Source organism: Tyto alba, unplaced genomic scaffold, assembly GCF_018691265.1.
Source record: "Tyto alba isolate M040663 unplaced genomic scaffold, T.alba_DEE_v4.0 Super-Scaffold_9, whole genome shotgun sequence".
Lineage (NCBI taxonomy): Eukaryota > Metazoa > Chordata > Aves > Strigiformes > Tytonidae > Tyto > Tyto alba.
The window spans coordinates 29,189,201-29,213,771 of NW_024881330.1; the positions used below are offsets into that span (position 1 = coordinate 29,189,201).

Consider the following 24,571-nt stretch of genomic DNA (forward strand, 5'->3'; position numbering starts at 1 on the left):
TTCCATCCTCTGATCATTTTTGTGTCCCTCTTCTGGACCTGCTCTAACAAGTCCATGTCTTTCATGTGCTGAGGACTCCAGAGTTGGACACAGTACTCCAGATGGTGTCTCACCAGAGTAGAGTAGAGGAACAGAATCACCTCCCTCAACCTGATGGTCACACTTCCTTGATGCAGTCCAGGATTCAACTGGCTTTCTGAGCTATGAGCACACATTCCCAGCTCATATACAGCTTTTCATCCACCAGTACCCCCAAGTCCTTCTCCACCGGGCTGCTCTTAATTCCTTCATCTCCCAGCCTGTACTGATATCAGGGGTTACCTCAACTCAGCTGCAGGACCTTGCACTTGGCCTCATTGAACTTCACGAGGTACACATGGGCCACTTCTTGAGCTTTCCCAGATCTCCCTGAACAGCATCCCATCCTTCAGGCATGTAAAGCTCGACACTCAGCTTGGTGTCATCTGCAAACTTGATGAAGGTGCACCCAATCCCACTGTCTATGTCACTGATGAAGCTATTAAACAGCTTCATATAAGAAGTTCATAGAACAAATTTAGAGGTTAGACTCAACTCCCAAGTTAGATCAGGTTGCCCAGACCTTTGTTCAGTATAATTGTGAAGGTATATCTCCAAGAATGGAGTTTCCATAGTTTCTCAGGGTAATCTGATCCACCATTTGACCATCCTTATTATGAAAATTATTACCTTACATATAATTAAATATTCATTTGCTCTGACTTGCTTCTGTTTCTTCTCATCTTTTTGCTGTGCACCTCCAAGAACAGTCTGGATCCATGTTCTCTGTGGATCTTCATGTTCTCTACTCATTGGGTAGTGGAACACTGCAATTACTTTCATTCTCTCAGCTTTTCATGTTCAGTCTGAACAAACCTGGCTTTCTCAGTATCTCCTCATACAACTTGTGCTCTGGTCTCCAGTCATCTTAATAGCCCTCCACTAGTGTTGCACCATGTGGTCAATGCCTTTCATGTACAGGGTAGATTACAGGTGGATATAGATGTAACCTTATAAATCTCACACAGAAGGAAATAACCACTCCCCTTCAATCAGCTGGCTCTGTTTTTTCTAAAGCACAGCATGTAGTTAGCCTTCATTGATGCAAGAACACACTGTGGATTCCTATTTAATTTATTGTCCACCAGGACCCCCAGATCCTTTTATGCAAAGCTGTTTTCTAGTCAGTCAGCTCCAAGCCTTTACACTTGCATGCAATTATTCCACTCCAGGTATGGAAACTTGCATTTGCCTTTGCTAAGCTTCATGGATATCCTGCCAGCCTGTCCCCTCAGCCTGTTAAGATCACTTTGAATGGAAAATAATGGATATACTCAATCCAGAACTGGGTAGAAACTCCTCCCGCTTGCTTTTGCCTTCTATTATTTTGATTATCCTGATGACACAAAGCAGAAGTCTTTCTCTGACATGGAGTTAAATTTGTAGAGAAAATTATCTATTTCCTCTCCTTCACCAAGACAGACTTTGTACTGCAGTGATAAAGAATAATCAAATGAAATACTAATGCATATGTCTCCATAAAATAATGCAGGCAATTAAAAATAACTCTGACTAGAATGATTGGAAATGTTATAAATAACTTTGTAATTTGAATGTAAATCAGTAGGTCAACAATGAAAACCTAAATAAAGCATCTCCTTTTTTGTCTTTGTAGGATATGTTATTAGATGCTTATAGTTCCACTGGTAAATCCCGTAACCATCGTTAACATAATTACAATATGCTTACGAAACAAATGTGTATGTCATTTATTAGTAGAAGACAAAATCTGTTAAAAGGAAATTTAAAATGTTTATGTTAAATATTCTCTTCTCATAGCTGTTCTGACTCACTGTCATGTGTGCATCCAGATATACCTAGCTGGTCTAATTTGAGTGACAGCTTCTAAAAATACAGTAAATCTTTCATGAATTCTACTGTCAAAACAGTTACCCACTAAATTCTGCAGTAGAGCTTGGAAGGCATGGAGCTGATGTCATTGAATTGGTATGAAAATAAACTAAACAGATCTATTATACGACTTTCAGAGCTGGAGGGAGAATGATTTTTAAAATACGCCTTTGAGAGAATTTAATTCATGGTCCCTGAAGATTCATGGGAGTCCATTCAGACAGCGTTCTTGATCAAGGTCATTACCTTATTGAGTGTATGTGTTCAAATTTACACACTAGAATATTTTTAAGGAAATCAACTGTCTTCATCATGCGAGAAAATCTACATAAATGTGTATGCATAAGGAGAATTTGAGTCAGATACATGCAGTCTACAAAAATAGCAGTAAATGAAACATGCTCACATCACTCTCCAGCACCAAAGCCAACTAGAACAATACAAAATGCTTTCTGAAAAAGTGTCAGTTGTGAATTATATTTGCTCAGTGTTAATTTCTGGGTATTCCTGTACCTGGAAATTATTTGGAAAAGTGATAGTTTGACTAGTCAAAACCATATCAAGGACTATTTTTACAACTCAACAGGACAGATAACTGAGAGACCCATTTTCCAGGAGTTTTTCCTGTCACTGTTTAATCTACATTTGGATAATGTCCAAACAGTGATTAGTAGCAAGTGGTGTCCCTCAGGGGTCTGTATTGGGAGCAAGATTGTTTAATATCTTTACTAATGACACAGGCAGTGGGATTGAGTGAACCCTCAGCAAGTTTGTAGACAACACCAAGCTGAGTGGTGCAGTTGATTCACTGGAGGGAAGGGATGTCATGCAGAGAGACCTTAACAGCCTTGATGAGTGGACCAAGTGCAAGGTCCTCAACCTGGGTCAGGGCAATCTCCAGTATCGGTACAGGCTGGGGGATGAAGGGATTGGGAGCAGCCCTGCAGAGGAGGACTTGGGAGTTACTGGTGCATGAAAAATTAGCTATGAGGTGGCAATGTGCACTTGCAGTCCAGAAAGCCAATTGAAGAGATCCATATTGGCCCCAGGCTGAGTCCCATTGTCCAGGACTTTCTGCCCCATCATTGGAAGTGTTCAAGGTCAGGTTAGATGGGGCTTGGAGCAACTTGATCTAGTTGAAGATGTCCCTGCCCACAGCAGAGGGGTTGAACTAGATGATCTTTAAAGGTTGCTTCCAAACCAAACCATTCTATGATTCTGTGATACTGTTATGGAAAGAACCAGAATTTGGTTGGTTGAATGAAATCAAGGTTGGTGAAATGATTGGTAGAGTTTTCTTAACTGAAATGTCAGATTTTGTCCATCTGCATTTCAGTGAGTAGCAAGCGTCAGCTGCTACCTGAGGGAAGGGGAGATGGGAGCCAAGGCTAACCCCAGTGCAAGCAGTGTCCTTACCTACAAGGCACCATCCCACAGAGTCTGAACACAGCAAGCAGAGCAGGATCTTAGAATCAGGGTCCATCAGCAAGCAGGTGATGATGAAGCAGGTTTAGGGTCCAGCCAGGGAGTCCAGACAGGAGCAAAAAAGACAGGGTCAGAGACAGGACTGGAGACAAGGCTACGACATGGCTCTAAAGTCCTTCTAGGAGACAGGACCAGAGACAAAACTGGAGCTAGACACAACTGGGCATAACTCAGGAAGTGACTAAGGCCTGAGCTTAAGTGGACACCACAGGCCCATGGGCAGAGTGTGTGGGTGGAAGTCCATTAAGGCCTGTTGGTGTACTCAGGGTCTTGGGACTATGTTTTGACTTAGACTATTTTCTATACTAATCATTCTTCAAGGGTCAAAGTTTATTGAAAAGTCACTTGATCATCACAGTAAGGTCATCAGTATGACCATAGACTGTGACTAAGATACAAAATAAGATAACATTTGTGGATATATGTCTGTTCACAATCCATATACATTCAAAGCATCTCAACTTTCATGGAAATTATATCAATAGAAAAGGTTTCACCTTACCTTCTGTTACTGTGACTTTTAATTTTTTTAAATGCATTTGTGCAGGCACAGACACATAGAGTAAGAGGGAAGAAAGCTGTTGACCTGTTTGAAACAGCACACTTAATTTAGATCAGATCTGTGTCTATGAAGAATTTCAGGGGGAGGTAATGAGCTCCCACATAAAGACTTTCAATTTTAAAGTCTTAGGTAATATTGCTTTATGAACAACTATACTGATATAATTAACTCATCTGAAATCAGTAAGACTGCTTATATGTATGACAGTTTGCAAGATTGTGCACTGTGTCCTTCTTCCAATACAGCTGCATTTGAATATTATGGTGCATCACAGCCTGTATTATCTATTAATAAGAAAATAGGTTTTTGAACTTCCTCTGAAAGAAGAAATATTTTTTTCTCTTCCTAAGTGAACAACAACTTTGACAAAGACTGCATTTACTCCTGAAAATTGCCATAGAAACTGCTTGTCCACAAGAAAATAAAATATATATTTCCGTCTTTCCCTCTCAGCACTTCCTCAGTTTTATAATACAACAGTACATGGCGATGGACATTAATAAACAGTAGAGAGACACAGCACTAGTCTCAGCCACCTGAATGCTACATCTGAAAGAGGAGACACACATAACAGACTGATGTGTCAAGGCACTGAATTATGGCCGAGTGTCTGAAACTTTTAATGTTTGTTTCCTAATGGCTTAGATAAGATTGCACACAAGTTGGCCCTGTCTGGCGATATATTGTTTCTCCCCTCTATCTTTAATGATAATGTAACAGAACAATAGGTATTTTCCATGAATGGCTATTTGCTGAGCAATAATAATATCTGGGAGGGAGGGCTAAGACTACGCTGCCTCTTCACAGCAAGAAATGAGGGAACAAAACAACACTCAGGACCTAATTTGCACTCTAATAGAAGACAGTGGAGTCTTATTAACAAGGAACTAGCACAAAACGTCATTGCAGCTTTTATAATATATCGAGATTGACTTCTGTTGGGGAAGGTTCGTAAGAACATGTATGTGCATACACAGTCCTGCACTTTTTTGAAATGCAGTGCAAACATTTCACATGAGATATTGCACTTAAGCAAATATAGCACAATGCCAGGGAGCCGCAAGGACCAGCCCCTGCCTCAGGATCAGGGAACTGGCAACATGGTGGACAGGCCACGGGCCTCCCCAGCCAGGGCCCGGGTCCAGCCCCGAGCAAGGTGAGTGGGGCTACCCGGGGATAGCAGCCAAAGCCAGCCCAGAGCCCAGATCCCCAGGCAAATTTCTGGTGACTAGGCAGGTCCTAGGCTAAGCCGGGAAGGCAGACAGCCCGTCCATGCCTGGTGAGGGAAACTGGGGTCAGACACAGCGCTGGGACAGCCGGGCAGGGCTGGGCTGAGGCCTGGAGGGATCTCTGTCTGCGAGTGTGGGTCCGGATCAGTGGGACCCACGGCCAGGCCCAGGCACAGCCACACCGGCCCTGCAGCTGGAGCTGGAGCTGTGGGCCAAGCACTATAGCTGCCACCGAAAGTAAAGGTCTCCAGACCGCTTTGCTCTGCAAACAGAGGAAAATAGCCATTTGCACACACGAGAAAATGACAACATGCTTTGTGAGTGTACTGTTTGGAACCCAAAATCCAACCAAAAAAAAATATTAAGAAGATTTGATTTAGATGATCACAAAGGTGACATAGCAGAGGTAAATGCAATACCTTTTTATGGCCCTACACTGAAGGCTGGGAACAAACACAGAGCCTGTGGCATGTGGTAGTTGATGAAGAGAAGGACTGTATAAAGTGTTTTGGAATGTAAAAGTAGAGGGGAGACAAATGCTTAAGGAACAAGTAGTCATGGATACTTGGGAGGGACAAGACAAAGAAGTTGCAGTAAGTCCTAGCAAAAGTAGAGTATGGAGGAATGGTAAACAAAGCACCTGAGAGCATAGATCAGAGAAAATGAAGAGATACAAAGAGCATCTACAACCTCCTCTCTCTGCTGTGTCTTTTAAAAGCCTTTAAACCTGTCTACTGTTGTAAGAGTGTTTCATCTTTCCGGATTACCAAGGTGATTACAATGTACTATTTATACTAAGGCAGTACTCTGAAACCCCAGTCAAGGATCATGAACCCTACCCTGCAAAATACTGTGTAGAATGACAGTCCATACTCACAGGCCATATATCCAAAAGTACATGAAGAAAGAAAATACAGTGGGTAACCGGGACTTTGTATGTTTTTAGATTTTGCCTGAAGATCTTACATATTCTGGGTTATGTTTATAGAGGAACAAAAAAGGATATCTATATCATATGTACTACATTATCTATATATTAAATTTATAATATATTATATATTTTATATCATATATTTATACCATATATTATATTTATATATTCTATTTTAATATTATATCTATATTATATATGCCACCTTCAGAATGTAGGTATTACAAACAACACGTTCATATAAAATGCACAGGATATATTTTAATAAAATATTAAAATTATACAAAATATGTTTAACATTCCAACCCAGTAAATGTACTCTTTTGATTCTTCTTTTGCAAATACATAAATCCAGCTTTCAACATTTTAAAAATAAGGGAGGTCCAGTGTTGCAGACTGCCATATTAGCACAGGTTGTTCAGGAAGACTGAGTTTTGTGCTCATAGTTTGCCTTTTTCATAGCCACATCCTATTACCTAGTAGGCTATACCAGCCCTTCTCAAGCCCACAAAGGAGATTTTTTCCTCTCTGATTTGGCTAATAGCAAAAAAAAAGATAACAAAACAAACAAAGATTAAGAAGCAATTTGCTATGTGGTGCATAGCCAGGTTAATAAAGAGAACTCCTGCTGATAGCATGTTCTTCGTGAGTAATGCACTTCATTTAGCTCAATTACCTCAACCAAGAAAATTACCATGCTTATTAGTGCTTGCCATCCAATAGTTGCAACAATCAATTCACCAAGCAGATGCATCTTAGAGAAACTATGTCCTATCACATGAAAAAAAAAATCTCGGCACCCTGGTGAAACCGACCCAGTTTCAACCCTCTGCAGAGTCTCCAGAAATCTTTGATTACTGTAGGAACACCAGGGACCCAAAAAGATGACACTCATGTCACTAAACTCCAATCAACTGTAGATAAAGTAAAACAAGGCCAATACTGGCCACTTCTGAAAAATCCCAGTTTAAACATAGATACAAACATATTTTATAAAGAGACTAATACTTTTCCTTAGTTGTTTCCAGCTAATTACTACAGTACTTGAAATTGTAAATAGATGGAGTGCATCTAGTACATTTTGTAAATCTGACTGAAAAAACATTAATATATTAAAAAATCAAAATACTTTTCTTAGCACTTACATTCCTTCTGCTTAGGTCTTTCTTTCAGAGCTTGTCACTTCTAGTGCTTGGATTTGAATTTCTGCAGTGGCTAAATTGAGAACCTGAAAATTAAATAGAAAGGTGATGGTGGGCTGCCTATATCAACATGGATTAAGCTTGCTGTAATCATTGCTGAGATGTATTTTCCTACAGCCTTTAAATTCCATCTGTTCTACAGGATGCAGTTACCCATGTTATTTAATGCCATTCGCTCTGCACAACAATCAAGTAGGTAGTCTGAAGTTAAAAAGGTAGAAAATTTGGAAGTTTTTCTTTAAAGACTAAATGAAGAGAGTAAAGGGATGGGAATGTCATTATACAGACTGAAATGCTGTCTTTTTTTTTAGTTCCCTTGCATTATTTTAGATTGTATATTCATAATATTCATACATATTTATTTCTGATTCTTTAAATTGGAAATATTTTTTTTTAATATGTAAAAAAAAAAGAGTATAGTCTGTCATACTTTGCCACTGATTTATTTCTTTAATTAAAAGCATGTTGTGTAAAGTGTCCACTGACCTAATAGTTTTCAAAGAAGATATCTCTTTTTGTGAAGGAATAAATGATAATTTATTAAAAATATTATCTCTGCTATTATTTGTTGAGTCAATTTCAGGGAAAAAAAGCAAAGCAATGAGCCTTGTGACAGGTACACTATTGTGTGGAATATAAAATACTTATATTTAAATTACATTTATATTTAAATCACATTTATATGAAACATTTCCAAATACAACAGGGTCTTTCTTGAGAAATGTAAGAGATATAAATCTAAGACATAGTGCTTATTATCATTTAGTAAAGAAAAAGTGTTTATTACTTCATGACAAGTATAAGTATTCATGCCTATAATTAATCTTGTCCAACACTTTTTATTAAAACATCGTGTCTCCAGTTATTTACTCTTTTTCCAATTATTAGCTATTTAAGATGAAAACATCCTGTGTTGTGCAGCACAAGAGAGGAACAGAGGAAACAGTGACAGGCAGAGATATGAGTATCAGATGAGAAGTCAAAGGGGTCTGGCAGCCAAGTCGTACTCGGTGCCCTGGATAAATGGTACTTGGGAGGAGGTGTGTGATGATCTATTGTGCACAGGGAGCATGCCTGTTTTGTCACTGAATTTGGGAAAGAATGTGGCAGGAGCCTGAAGAAGTAGAAAAGATGGTCTTAAATAGAGGTAATTGGAAGTCATCTTAGAATCATGGGTCCTTCCTCTCTCTCATCAAGTTTCTTTCTGATACTGGGAAAGCTGCATGAAATGAGCTCCTACACAGGTGGTTGTATAACAGGTTACTACTAAGGTAGAATTGCAACAGATTTGGTTACACTAAGCCAATTTAAAATATAGGCAACAATAGGACATGGCATGAAGTTCAATATGTTGTGAAAGTCTCCCAGGGTTCCCAATAGTGGAGCAACTTTAGTTACCATGCAAGCTGAATCTATAACATCACTTTTATTTTTATGAATGTAAATGCAATACAATTGAATTAAAGCTTTCTGAAGCATATTTCAGCTAAAGGATTCTTATTCAGGTACTCACACCTCTGCACACTGAAAATTATAAAATTAACTAATATTCTTAGTCATCATACAATTATTACCTCTTCCCAAAGGTTTTTCCTTTGCAAAAATACAGTAAGAGAAAATGAAAATGTTCAAATGGCCAAAAAGCAAGATAAAAAATAAGAAACTATACATTTTATCCTATGTTCACAATGAATAGGATGAAGTTTACCAAAAATGATCTGTGTTGAGAAAAATTCATACAGTGAGGCTAGAGAAGCACTAGAATGAATTCTTTGGGAAGATTATGGAATATAATAAACATATTTAAAAATCTAAACATATTTAAGAACAGGTCAGACAAGTCACTAACATATTTAAGAACTAAACATAAGGTTAGACAAGAATCCATCAAGAATGGCACAGTCATACTTCATCCTGTTTTGAGCTGTGGGGACTAGGATTACAGGATGTCTCAAAGTTATCTACAGTCCTATAATTCTGTGAATTTTTTAGGTTCTACATGAAAACAGATGAAAAAACAAAGTATATATGAGACGTTTTATTGCAACTTTTTTTTTTTTTTTTAAATTCACTATGGGAAATATTATCGTGTTTTCATTTTAGTTTTTTATTCCCTGTGTATTAATAAAAATTGAAAAATAGAAAGTTTGAAGAAGGATTTGTGCTGTGCTCATGAACAATGTACAGCACTGGATCATATTCTGATTAAGAAATGCTTTGCTTAGCCATAAATTATTATATGCTTATGTAAATAAGTTATGAGCTTACATTTAATTTGTTTGAATGTAACACATATTATGTGTATATGATAATAAATGTCTTTAAAAATTCCTGATAAAAGGCAGATGCCCCAGACAGATTTAATCACAGATAAGAAGGTCCCAATGACACAAGAGCACCAGATAAGGAAATAAGTGAGGCAAGACTGCCTCACTTGTTATCATATGGTTCTTTCTTAGAATATTATACTTTTGTTCTAAAGTGACTAGTATCAGAAATGATGCTGTCCTTATTTTTTTACATTATAGTAAATATCCAATGAAATTAAACAACTTTATATCACCAGTGACATTAGAGAAAGGTGATTTTTCAAAGTTAATTGATACTTAAACATTTGTACTACTTTCTTTTGCATAGCTCACACTGCCAAATTACTAATTAAAATAAAATCTTATTCACATTTTAATCTGGTACCTCAGTGAGAGTTCCATGTGTTTAACATTAGACAGACTTCTCCTCAGAGAATACTGCAAGGAAGATCAGAGGCTTCACAGCTTGTTGTGATTGAATAACCAGGAGGATTGACAAAGAAGCTGCTGTGACAAAACTTTGAACTAAACAGGAGGAATCTCATGCAGCCTAGGTGATTAGATTTCAGTCTGCACTGCATCAGGAAGTTTGTTCTGAGTCCAATGCCAGTATATAACTCTGAAAGATAGTACCTTCCTTGAACATTGTTGCTTCTATCTCCGTTTTGCTGTATGAATACAACATGAGATCTTAGAAACTTTCTTCAGACCTTTGACTCATACTGATTTGTGGTGTTTCTATTCACATTTATTCTTATTACAATCCTGTTCCTCATCTCAAATAACTTTTCCCTACATAGGTCCTCACCAAAATTTGAATTTATAGACAACAATCCTATTGCCTCTAAATCTGTTTTTCTGTCCTTTTTAAAACCATGTTCTGAGTAGCCTTGATCATTCTAAGACTTTATGCAGTTTCCTACTTGAATTCATATTTTGAGTATAGCTGGTCAGAATAACTCTTACAGATATTAATGCTTCCTTCACTGACAATATGTCAGATGTGTTCTAGGGTTACATTTGCATCAGTATTTTTCACAGCCAGATCACAGTATGGCTCAGGCACCCTGCTGTTGACTAAAACACTTGGATATTTATCCTTTTGTCATCTGCAATTGATGATCTCACAAAATAAAGTCTTACAAATTGTTTCTAAATGCATGTCTGTATTATGTAGCATTAGATTTGTTCTTGTTTCTATTAGTCAGTCTAACTAATTAAATTTTTCCTGTATAGGGATCAGTCCTACTTTTTAATCTTTGAAATCCAATGTCCTATCAAACATCATTGGCACACTATTACATTTTGTACCAACACCATTAAAGACAAATATTAAAGCTCACTCCTAAAACTCCATTAGCTTCCTGTGCAGGTAAATGAGAAAGATAACATCCCTTTGCAGGCAGTTCAGAGCAGAAACCTATCTTAGTCATTCTAGGCCTCTCCTCAGAGAAGCCTTCTGTTGACTATAAAGGGAGAATAATCAGAATAGCTAAAGTTAGCTTTTTGGAATACCCCTGTTCCTCTACCAAGCAGATGACTAACATGTTTTTTTCTGTTACAGAGAAACACTAGGTTTCCTAGTCATTTAGGATGTGTGAGCTTAGACTTGGAACTGGGGACACATAGAGTGTTCTGGTTTCTATAGCATTACCCACACTGGGATTGTCAGCACAAACTGAGGATGTGTTTTTGAATCACTACCTTTCATTTTTCTATCACCTCACTGAAATCTTTTTCAGCTATATCATCATGTTTTGTGGACATCTGTATAGCTATGCATTGTCATATCCTTCTGAAAAATGGTTATTTGAATTAGAAATTCTCTATAATTTATTCAAGACAACAAATTATTATTTCAAGACACAGGTTATAAATACAATCATAAGTCATAATTTCAGTGCTAAATAAAAACATTAAAAGTTCTATAGCAAGATCAAGAATTTTATTTCCAGGCAGGTAAGAGAAAGATTTTTAAGTGTTGCAATAAGAAGGGTTATAACTGAAATCGGCAAAAACTGGTATGGATTTTCTTCAGACAGCAACATATATTTCTGAAATACATTTTCTCAGGGATCATGTGGTAAATAAAAGATGGAATTGAACTCAGATATTTGGTGTTCATGGCCAGAAAGCAAGAAAGAATTAAACTCTAGATTGCAACTTAGAAACAAGTAAACTTGATTTATTCTGAAATAACCTATTGCATTTCTTGATCCTTGTTTTGTTTGAACTCTTAAACACAGAAAACTTCCAAGCCACAGTACTCAACAGATGTTGCATACATCAGCACACTCAACACAGTATTTCCACAGACTGTTCTTTCAAGGCCATTTCCTTCTACTATGTTACAGGTGTCTAAATCTTTTCTCTTGCCATGGGGAGAATTAAAACACTGTAAATTTTTTCACTAAACAAACAAGTTTATACCTACAAGTTAAAAAAATAAATCCTACAAAATAAAAACATAACAAAACTGCATTATTATTATATTTCTATTGTTAAATATGTTATTATTGTTAAACAAAATATATTTGAGGTGGTAACAGAACTGTGTGCATAGTACATGCGTTGTGATCCTGACTTCTTAATTTCCTAGGCCATGTGAAATTATTATTCTGCAGGGAATAAACATTTCTACTCTGTAAAAGACTATGTAGTGTAGTATAGTAATATAGACCTAGGCCTATCATAGCATATTGTACAAAGGCCAGAGATAAACTTTCTTAAAGAATAAGATATCAGCTTATAGACAAATCCTACTACCTAATTCAAGAGGTGGTTTATTCAGTGTAACTTAGTCAAGTTTGAATGGCCTTCCTTAGCCAAGTCAATTTAAAGTGCATTACCACATAAAGCACATGTATAATACACACCTTCAAATTAGCAGTGTTCAACATGCAGCCTCTCCCATCTGTATTAACCAGAGAAAGTGTAAGAATTTTGCTACTAGAAAATAATAGAGGAGGAGATAATGCAAACCAAATGAGAAGTAGGGCAAGGAAAACCAATTTCTTATCAACTATGGGGCAAATAATTTTAAGCAAATTCACATAGTGTCTAATCAGTACCAAATAACAACATGGTTCCTTTGGGCTACATTTCAAAGATAAAGCACCAAATTCACGATAGAGGAGACTAACTTTTATTGGAAAGACTGTTAAATAGCAAGAAAATCCCACACAATTCATAGCTTATCCCTAGAAAGCAGATAGAAGGGGCCTTTGGCACTTGAGATAAGTGTATTTTACTATAAGATAGCTAATGCCCTCAGCAAATACAGCAGCTGCAAAGAGTAAGAATTATTTGAAATTCTATGCATAGAAGCTGAAAAACTAATTGTGACATGTTAGCTCAAAACAAGAAAGGATTTCATTACACTGCAGATGGTCTGAGCAAAGGGAATATGTGACACAAAAGGAACTGTGATTAGATTACAAAGTATATCAGAACTGTTTGATTAATCTCCTGTCTGGGGAGTTTTAAGAAATAGACACTATAGGAGACTTAAATTAGAGGAATGATAAACACATACTTCCAGACTTCTGCTTCTTCTGCTTTTAGCAGCTTATCTCCATTTTATCCAATGGTTTTATTGTTGAATGATTCTTACAACCTTAAATTACACTTCCTTGGGCACTGCGATATGTGTTGTGTCTCCAGAAAACTGTGTTTCTGAAAAGCTACACACATCCCACTCTGACACTCTCCCTTTTTAGTTACAGCTCCTTCTGTTAGGAACTTCAAAGTAAGCTTAGGTCTTGAGGAAACATGGTGTTTATTCAAAGATCACTTCACAGTGTTTTTAATTTCTTCCCTATCCAAGCTGCTGTCATACCACTTCCCCGCTACTCACCTTTGGGAAGGTCCTCTCAAGAATCTGGAAATTTCAGGCAGGTTTCACTCTTGGTCAGTCTCTTCCTTTGCTGTAACAACCACATGCCCATGGTATTTGGGACAGAGCTGAAAAACTGTTAAGAACAATTCTCTGCTGTACTCCTTGTACGAGTGTCCTGGTTTTGGCTGGGATAGAGTTAATATTTTTCCTGATAGCTGGTACAGTGCTGTATTTTGGATTTAGGATGAAAATAATGTTGATAACACATTGATGTTTTAGTTGTTGCTGAGCAGTGGTCAAGGACTCCAGCTTCTCATACTGCTCTGCCAGCAACAGGGCTGGGGGACACAAGAAGTTGGGGTGAGATACAGCCAAGACAGCTGACCCAAACTGTCCAAAGGGATGTTCCACACCATATGACATCAAACCCAGTATATAAACTCCGGGGTGGGGGTGGGGGGTGGGGGGTGTGTGTGTGCGCTGGGAGCTGCTGTTTGGGAACTGGCTGAGTATTGGTTCCTTTTCCATCCTATTAAACTATCTTTTTCTCAACCCACAAATTTTTCACAAAAACCCCAAATTTTTCTTTTTTTTTTTTTTTTTTTTTTTTTCTGATTCTCTCCTCTATCCCACTGGGGGTGGTGGAGTGAGCGAACAGCTGTGTGGTGTTTAGCTGCTTGCTGGGTTAAACCATGACAGTATTCCATCTGTTGTTATCTCAACCCTTCGTGACCCACGTTGGGTGCCAAAAAGGACTGTCACGGTAATTGAGGATGAAATTTCAAGTACAAATCAGCCCAAAAGAGTTGATCAAGAATCACTCTCACCTAGATTTTCTAATTGACTGCACAGCATGCATAGATCCTATTAAAAGCATTAGTTTCAGTGCAGAATGTGAGTTTGCAGGTATTTGAAAATTAATGATCCTCAGGTTTGAAGAAATGCTGTGAGTGCTGAAATATCAGCTCAGTGTTACTATGACCCTGAGTAAACTCTTAGTGGAAACAGAAGAAATTTTAGCAAAAACACCAATGTTTTGTGTTCTCTTAGTAAAGCAGTTGCATTTTTTATCTTGTGTTAGATAATACCCACAACAAATCCTAGATGAAATCAATTTTCCCAGCATTAGGAAACAAAGTAAGCACAGTCTCTCCTCCCCCACCTGCACATCAGTCTTTAACTCGGTTATGTCCTGGCATCATTAGGATATTATCATATAATAACAAGCACATTTTTACGCACAGATGGGAAGAGCATGTCTTGCATCTTAGTGAATACGTAGGATAAGCTCTATGCCTTATTATAGCCACAGTAGAACTTGGTGAAAAACAGCAGTGGGAAGTCATTAGTGTAGTGGGATATACAGAGCACACGGTACCCTGACTTCCTCTGCTTGAAATATCATGCAGACTGCCTCTGGCATAAGCAGGAAACAAGAACAATGAACTTCTGTGTCCACTCACTGTGAATTAAGTGATGTGAATAAGCACTGTGGCCAATAAAGATCCATTCTTAATGTCTGACTTGCTCAGAAGTACAATTAGCACTGTTTCCTCCCATTGCTTTCCAGTACATTGAAATTTTTTCCTTTTGTTTTAATTAGCACACAGAAGCCAACACCTTCAGGTTTCCTAACAAATGAGTATTCTGATGCCCAGCTTCAACAGATTGTCAGAAAAATGCGGGAAAGGGCAACACTCTATAAGGAAAAGCTGAAAGACCCAGTGCTCTCCTCCTCTGAAGGCAGTCCTACATCTTGTAAGTGACTCCAGAAAAAGCTGTATATTGTTAAGTTTAAAGATTAAAATTATTTTGTTGGAACAGAAAATACTGTGATACAATTGTCAAGTAAGTATAGCATGTTCACCCACTGAAATGGACCAGTTTGTGCCCACTGAAGTCAATTTATCCATATTAGCTATAGTAAGCCAGGTCCTCAAGTATGAGCTCCTTTTGAAACCCATCGCTGAATATTTTGGGGGAAAAACCTTGGGCAATGTCTAGAATCATCCCTGTGAAGCATTTTCTATATTTTAAAATAGCTCCCAGATATGTTTATTCATGGAAATGAACCTGAAATGTATGAAGAAACATACATATCATATGATATTAGTAACTCTGAGATTAGATCTGCTGTGTAGAAGTAAATAAAATTTTAGCCACAGCATCAATCTTGCAGACACACTGAGGACTCTCAGTACATGCTTTGAATAGAGAAAAATAATATGAAATTAATTAAACATTGACCTTTGACAAAATATGAAACAAAACAAATACAATATTTTTCCTCTTCAGAGGAAAGTCTGACTTTTTTTTTTTTCCTCTTCACAAAGAACTGAGTGTGGTGATTTTATATTCCGACATATTTTAGAAGCTGTTTATTGCCTACCTCTTTTTTAATAAGCTGTAAAAAATAGTATATAATGTATTATAAATTATACCAGCTGACAAAGGGAGTATTAGTATTAGTATTAATTAGTATTAGTATTAGTATCAGTATCAGTATTAGTATTTCTTTGCTCCTTTACATCTTTTGCTCTCTTTGTAGAATTTACTATCATTTATATCCTAAATCATTATAGACCCATTGTGACAGTTTACTGCTAAGACTGTGTATCCTACTCAGAGGTAAAGCTACCAGAATTAATGGGACAAATGTGCAGGCAAAATTATCCAGCCCAAAGCTGGAAGAACTGGGATCAAAGGAGTGCCACAAGACTTTTCTAAGCCTAGAAACATACAAAACCATAGGCTTCCCAGCAGTTTCACCTGATGCATCTTGTGTATCAGGTCTCAGAGAAGGGGAGAGATCAGCCCATGCGCAGAAGTCTTTCCATATCTCCATGCTAACTGCATGCATTTTTTGCAATGGTCATGAAAACAGAAATGCCCAGTTGCATTATGAATGCTGAATTATGAATTACCTTATCCCTTGTCAGTCATTAGCTGTGGGAACTGTCCAAGGAAATACAGTAATATATACATTGCACTCTGTAACATGAAATGCCCTGTTCTTGGTAGCAGATATACATAATTATATCAGTGGTGACTTTAGTCTCCAATTTGTTTTCTAATTCATTCATTCATTCAGTATTATAATGAATTGTAGCTTTAGTCGCTGGTTTTAGAAAAGTTTTTAACATGATAAGGATCTTGTACACGTTAAAACAGGGCATAGTAACTGAGCTATTATTAAAATGTCACCCTTTGTGACACTCTATGTGGCTAGCACCAACAAAGAAGAAGCCTCCACCTCCACCAAAAGAGGAAAAAAAAGAAGAAAATAAAGAGGAAGCAAAGACAGATGAGGATGATTACTGTGATATGCTGTGCTGTAAATTCAAAAAACCTCCATTGAAAAAATACATGAAACATCTGCAACTACCAGACAGCATAGATTCATACACAGGTAAATTAAAAGCTGTGCAATGGAATGGGGTAAAGACATATTGAAGTGACCTAGTATTACACAGTACCTGTGAGCCACCATAAGATCCACATTACGGTTTGCAGCTCTAAGGGATGTGTAGATCCTACCCTAAAGACCATTTATTCTAAACAGGGAAAAGACAGCAAAAATTACAACAGTTGTAAAGGTGACAGTCACAAAGCTGGTATGTAAACCAACCACAATTAAAACTAAAGTCTTCTGATTCTTGAACTAGAATTTGTCCCAATCATTAGGGCCAAATAATTCTTTTGTCAGTTATAATATACACCAACAGCATGCAAAATGTATTGAGTTTCTTCAGATGCATTAAATTCTACATGTTCTCATAAACTCATCTTTTTTCATTTTGCAAATTCTTTGTGTGACTCTTACTTCCAACCTGTATCACTTCAGCAGCCAGTGCTATTGAAAAAGAGAGTATGCTAGGTTTCTCTGAGCAGAAACACTCCCAGAGACTGCAGTAGAATAAATGTGTCTAAAAGAATGAGAAAAGATTCTAAGTTCGTGTCTATAAATTCAATGTTTTTTCTTTCAGATCGCCGTTATGTAGCATGGCTCATGCTTGTGACAGTTGCCTATAATTGGAATTGCTGGTTGATTCCCCTTCGGTTTGTGTTCCCATATCAAACCCCCAGTAATACAATATATTGGTTTATCATAGACATCATTTGTGATATCTGCTACCTCTGTGACTTACTGATTTTCCAGCCGCGAATGCAATTTTTAAAAGGTGGAGATATAATAGTAAGTATTGGAAGTGGGATTTCCATGGATAGTAGTTGTGTGTTAAAGTACAGAGTAGAAATTCCCTCTAATCCAACACAATTTTTCCTGCTCTGTCAAATCTATGTATTTTTTTTTTTTTATTTACCAAAAGATACCTACGTAATTCTTCACTGACTTTCAATTATCCTGTTTTGGAAGAAGGAAACATATCCATTGTCTACATTCTTAAAAAAAGGAAAAGTATATTTGAAAGCAACAGATGAGAGCAGTTGGAACAGGCATAAAGCTCTTTCTCACCAGGAGTAAATTGGTGCAGCTTCACTGGAATCAGTGATTATATGACTATGTATTTATACATGTATGCATCTCTTTGTATGTTTGTGTGAAACTTTTAGCTTTCTATTAATTTTGTACAATAATCACAGTTGAAAACAGTGCATGTTCTGCTAGGGCTGGACAGGATATGCACATTTTGTTACAGACTGTGAGATTGTGGGGATTTTTGCCAAAATCAGAGAAAATCCCTGTAATTTCAGGATGCTTTGAAAATAACTTATTTGAGAAATTTTATTTTGGGAAAATATGCACATTCAATTTTGCTTCTTGCTACTATTTTTGTGTTACCTTTTATAGAAAAATGAAAAATAAAACTCTAAGCAAGTGTGTAAAAACTTGCCCTTAACATACCAAAAAGACAACTAGAACATTAACCTTTCTTTAAAATCTTCTGTACTTTTGATTCTTTAACTTCTTACAGAAGAAAACGTAATGCAGAAAAAAAAAGATTAGATAGCTTCAGTGTGACACTACTGTGCCCAACAGGCAGAATATCCAAAATTATATATCCACAAATGTAATTTGGAACTAGACTTAGTTCAGTGCTCTTACATAAAATTTTACATGTTGTGCACACAAGATATTACTGACACCTTTACAGAGGAATCTCAGATAAAACTGTGCAAATATTGTCTGGATAGATATTAAATGCAGTGCAGTGTAATGCATTTTTCCATGCCGAGACATTCAGTAACTGGCAATCTTGCCTAAATCCTACAAAACTCAAATTTTATGAAGAAGGTTAAAACTCTAATGTAGGAGGCTTGCCTTGTATTTCCCTTGAAGCTGTTTGTACAACTCATAGATGTTAGCGTGTGAAGATATCATCTACTGCCTGATCTCCTGCCTTTAATTTTATGCTTAAACTGATAATAGTGAAAAGTTGGCATGGAAATATCCTTAAATTTTAAAGCTATTTTTAAAACATCCTTGGTATAAATACAGAAGGTATAATAATAGATACATTTCTTTTGATATTTGTGATTACCCTTTCTTATTAAGGTATTAGCATCAGTTCCCATGGAGAGCAATTTAAAAATAAATAGCTAATCATTACTAACGAATGCAATGTTGATTATTATAACGCTAAGAATGCTAGCATGTAAATGCTAGCTTTCAAAGAGCTAATTTTGTACAGCACCATCAGAAACATTCTTTTCATTTTTCTTGGAACCACTGAAGTCAAATGGAGTTTTTGCCCTGAAATTGAAGGGGTTTAGGCCAAGCACCAACTGGTACAGATGTCTTGAGAGGGATGATTTGTTGGAAAAATGTAATGTACTCTGCTGGACCTACAAATAGACATGGAAAAAGTCAGAAAAACTCCAATCCTGATTTTTTAAAAATAAATCTAATAAAACCTGGCCTAATGTAAACTGGTCTAATAAAAATACCACTCAGTCCTACATATATTTCTCCATTCATACTTTTAGACCATCATTAATATAACTGTCATCATCCCTATTATCAGAAGACGATTATTACTATTGTTGAGTAGCAGAGGTTTATTCTTGGTATTCTGTTCTTGACTATGCTTTTTTCTCCTTTCTTTACCATTGCAGTCAGACAGAGTGGAAATGAAGAAATTCTACTACAGCTCCATGAAGTTTCGCGTAAGCAGACCCTCTGTTACTGATGTCATTATGTAGGTTCTGCCAGTAGCATTTCACAGGATTTATTTCATTCACTGAATATCACTGTTGGTTTAAGAACACCACCAGAAATCATTGGTTTGATGGCATGTCAGTGCTCACCAGCTGAAGATTACCATCTTCATAAACAGTGCTTACTTGTAAAACAGAATCATTATAAATGCAATTATAAATATTCATTCTGAATAACAAATTAATAAAATAGAAGTTAAAAAATTATCTGTTTTGATGAATTTGTGTGAGGCCCACACACACTGAAAGACAATAGCACAGTTTGCTAGAGATTCACTAAATAATAAAAGAAAAAGTCTTGAAGTTAGATGATAACTATATTCAGTGAACTCATTAAGTACTTTGTGGTGTGGAATAGGTCATCACACACAAAGTAAACAAAAATTCAAACTGAGATTTGTGATGCTCATTACAATTTGTAAAAACAAATATGTATTCGATTGAGGAAAACTGTTCATTTTGTTCCTAAATATCGTTTTTGCCGACAGAAGATAGGTAGTCTGTTGAATTCCTGATACACATACAGGCCTGTGACACTGAGCCCACATCTCGACAGCTCAGTTATTGCCCCCTCCTCTTCTGTAAATATTTTTGCACCTGCCTTGATTCAGAGTTAAATTTGTCTCAGTGACTGTGGTATCCCTACTTATATACTTGAGGTTAAGCTATCCAAAAGTGCAAGATATACACTATACAGGCAAGTGAGTAAGAAAGGGTCAAACTTACAGCAAGAAAACTAAGTGGATATGTATGGTTTTATTTTCAGTTCACACTTGCAGTATGTTTAGGGCTCTTGATTTCTACAGAAACTAATGAGAGTTGAGTGTTCTCATGACATGCAAGATATAGATAAAATCTGGGAATTTTTCATATGATTAAATATTAATTAATTGACATTAAAGCACTTCTGACTAAATTTTGCCTCCTCTTAGACATGTGTCTGAAAGAAGGAGAGAGGTCATAAAAGACTTTTTGCCCTCAATCAATTTTTTGGTTTGATTTGCTTTTTTCACAGAGTTCAGGTATTAACTGCATCTTACTTGCATGGAATAAAAGGTCGGTGCTGCAGGCTAGTTGCTGCCAATGTGAGTTGCATCTCTCAGAGCAAAGACATTTCTGATTGCAGTGAGATGAAACCCACAGTTCCACATCCCTCTTTTGTCCCCAAATGATATCAGCAGCAGAGCAAGGCATCACAGGATCTTTAAAAAGACAAAGCCAATTTAGCCACAGCTTTCCTTCTCTCCACAGAATTCTTGGAAAGAATAAAGTAGGCAGATAAGAAGAGTTATCACACAGTTGATGGACTGCAAGGAGGTGTTGGAAATCTTAGTAATATAGGAAGATGAAGCATCGAAATATAGCAAAAGACAATGTCTACTAAAAACAAAAACAACGACCAATTTTATCATCCTGTGATGAATCTGTTGTTTGGAACACATGGCTTCTGTAGGTTGCAGGCAAGGAGTTTAATTCATCATGCTCCCCCAGATTACTATAAGCAGCCTGGTTTTAAAAGCTGTAGGACTTCTGAGAACTGCTTGTGGAGTGCTCTCCCCACTTCCACTCTCCAGCCACATGCCTACCATTTTAGTCTTGTCATAACTATAATTGAAATAACAGAATGTATTAGTAATCCCATTTCTAAAATACTGTTAATAATCCCCATGAAACAGATTAAAATCTCAGGCACGAGGGATTTAAAAGCAGGACAGAGCAAAGCTGTTGGTGTTTTCAAAGAGATAATCTTGCCTGACAGTAATTGGGAAGTTATGGGTTTAGCATGTTGACTGTTTATACTCAGTTATACTCAGTCATGATTCAATCTAAGGAGGTTTTTGACAGCAAGTAAATGTATTATGATTATTATGATACTTAAATTGATCTCTCTGCTCTTCAACAGTTCGATGTGATATCAGTATTGCCATTTGAAGTTTTATACTTGTTCTTTGGATTCAACCCAGTATTTAGAGCAAATAGGATGCTAAAGGTAAGATCTGTGTTAGTGATGGACAGCTAAACACACATAAATGTCTTTACAACCCAATGGCAAGTTGTTTATAGTATTTAGGAATATGAAATTTAGAAATTAGAAAATATCTTCAGGATAAAATACAACATAAGTAAACAAACCAACAAAAAATACAAGATCTAGTCTAGCCAAATTAAGAGGTTATTCTCTTATTTTTCTTTTGACTTTATTATTTCCTACTTTCAAAAGGTGTTTTGTCATTAAGGCTTGTTTGTTTCTGTTATTTACATTAGATTAATATTAAATTACCTGTATAATTTTCAAAGATAAAAAAAAAAATAAAATCACTAATTAATGCAAATGTATTTTCCCCTTCTGTTGGAAATAGCAGGCATTTAAAAGCAAAGGAGGGAATTTTAAGGACAAGATAATCTATACACGCATATTTAACAAGTATAAACCTTCTTTTATTACTGAGTCCAAAGACATCTAGAGTTGTGCAATGAAGGGGCTGAGAAGAGATTAAACAGCCCTCTCCCTGCATTTCATGGTACCTAGCAGGCCACTCTATGGCTAATTACATTCCCCTTCACACAATCAATATGTTGACAAAGAATTGTCTTTCATTTAAAGTTGAAGGGAGACACAAGAACTCAGAATAAATTGAGGGTGCTCTTCAGTTTTCAACAAAACTTCAAAATTCCATAAATCAGAACCAAAACAATGTGAAAGAATGAAAAGTTAAATAGTACCTCATATTAGGCAGACAGATGTGTACTGAACAAAAACAAAGCAAAAAGATACATGTGAATATTAAGGACTTTCACTAAAGGTAAACTACAAATAATTAAGAGAAATTATTTGATACAGCCGCAATTGATACTACATACTATCATCTATTATGTGGTCGTTGCTACATATGATCACTTACTGGAGAATTATTGGAATTTCAGAAAGAGAAACAAGGGATTGTTATGTGTGCAATTCACTCTGATAAAGTTGCCCAAGCAATTATATATGTTTGAGGAAGTAGAAGTCATTCATCTGAAGCAGTCTGACCTAAACAGCAAGGTTATTTCTATAATCAGACTAATGGGACACTGAACACCCAAATCAACGTTTAAGCCAATTTTCATCTTTGCTTTGCAGTTCACCTTTTAGTTAAATGTTTAAAGAAAGTCAGACTACTGAAAAATCCATTATTTTAAAAATGTGTATGTGAACTAATGTCAGTGTTATTATAAAAAGACATGTAGTGAAGAATAATGATTAGATCACTTTCATTTGCTTTCCATTCAGCATAACACATTCTTTGAGTTTAATGATCGTCTGGAAGCTATTCTGGACAAAGCATACATTTACAGGTATGTGCTTATTAAACTCTCGTAACATGCCAAGCTTGGCACAGAATGCATTTCATTTGATTTCATGAGTTGCCAGTGAAGCTTTGGATGGAATAAGATACATGCTTAACTGTTCAATTTAAGAGTTTTTAAAATATCTGTCTTTATTGTAATCATTAAAATAATAAATTTAAAGCTTGACTCACATACGAAGTCTAGCTCAGTTCAGCTGACCTGAAACAGGCAAAATGTTCACCAAACTGACGCTCCTGTCAGTATTTAATGGATAAGAAGTATCAGAAAGAAGTTTCTTTAGTGAAAGAGCTAAAGAACAGTTACTTTAGGTTGCTAATAGCTGTGCCAAATCCTCAGTAGCTGTTTATTTGTACTTAATAAGAGTTATGAGCTTGAGCCTGTGTCAACATTTTTCTTCAAATGTGCTCTCACCATGAACCTGGCATATACAGAAACTTGATCCTCCACTTCATTGACTGAACTTGGAATGAGAATCAATTCAGCACAGATCTCAAATAGTGATTATAACTGTTGTCCACTGCACTATGTTTTCACCTTCTGCAATGACAGCAAGAATTTTGGATCCAAATCAAGCGGTCCATGCACAAGGTTATGGTAATTTTCATAGGCCCCTCAGATGTCAGTGATGCTGCTAAGACCCAATGAACACATCTACTGTGTCACCATTATTGTCATCTACTGTCAGTGTCATCAGCCCAAGTTTATCTTGTGCAATTCCTAAACTGACAGATTTTTTTATCCTGTCCCAGTTTTGGAGCATATATTCTTCCTGTGTGCTGCTGCTTCAGAAATAAGAATCTGTTGTTTGCCATCTTATTCTCACAGATTATTGCACTTAAGTAGTAGACTTGGTATTTATACATTGGGAATTAGATATTTTATGAGATTTAGGAACTGGTTAAATTTGAAAAGGAGGTTGAAACATCATTTCTTTCATATTTTCATGTACCTACAAAATAGAACAAAACGTAGAAGTTTGAAAGTCCTGCTAAAGCATCTTTGAGATGCTGGCCTCCAGAAAGTTTATTCTTATGTTGCCCTCTCCTTTCACTTATTGAGGAGTCTATCGTGGCTTGTCTCATTTTTTTTTTCTTCTTTAAAATTCTCATTGGTACAAGAGAAGACTTCTCTGAATTTCCACAAGATGAAATTTCTTGTTAGTTTCTGAATCACTGCCTCTTCTATGTTCTACAATATTAAATCTCAATAAAAAGAATGGCTTTTCATCTGTCTTGCTTACATTTTTTAACTTTTTCTAATGTTGAGAACTGTTAAAATTAAGTATTTTCCATATTACATCCTTTGTTTTGGAGTCATAATTCAATTAATTTTCTGTATCTCATAATACCTACAGTGAGTACTGGGAGACATAGATTTTTAATATAAATGGTTTTGAATCAAGTAATTAGTTCATACATAATAATAATGTTGTGTGTATATGGATTTCAAGGAAATGGGAACAAATTAACAAAACCATTTTCACCCAAATAAGCAGTTTTGCAAGGGACAGAGTTTCACACTATATAAAAGTATGGAATGGGAAATGTTTGTTTAAAGG

The 24,571-nt window shown here is 36.4% G+C and overlaps 1 protein-coding gene across 3 annotated transcripts in view; it reads left to right on the forward strand.

The window, feature by feature from the left end:
- The window catches only part of CNGB3 (cyclic nucleotide gated channel subunit beta 3), a 70,201-nt gene that overhangs the window by 16,489 nt on the left and 29,141 nt on the right, over window positions 1–24,571 (forward strand). For all 3 annotated transcript variants that reach the window (XM_033005895.2, XM_033005897.2, XM_033005896.2), the window contains exons 4-9: window positions 15,089–15,243; window positions 16,715–16,894; window positions 17,472–17,680; window positions 19,561–19,611; window positions 21,566–21,652; window positions 22,934–22,998. In XM_033005895.2, coding sequence (XP_032861786.2) covers window positions 15,089–15,243; window positions 16,715–16,894; window positions 17,472–17,680; window positions 19,561–19,611; window positions 21,566–21,652; window positions 22,934–22,998 — 747 coding nt within the window. The remainder of the gene's footprint in view (window positions 1–15,088; window positions 15,244–16,714; window positions 16,895–17,471; window positions 17,681–19,560; window positions 19,612–21,565; window positions 21,653–22,933; window positions 22,999–24,571) is intronic.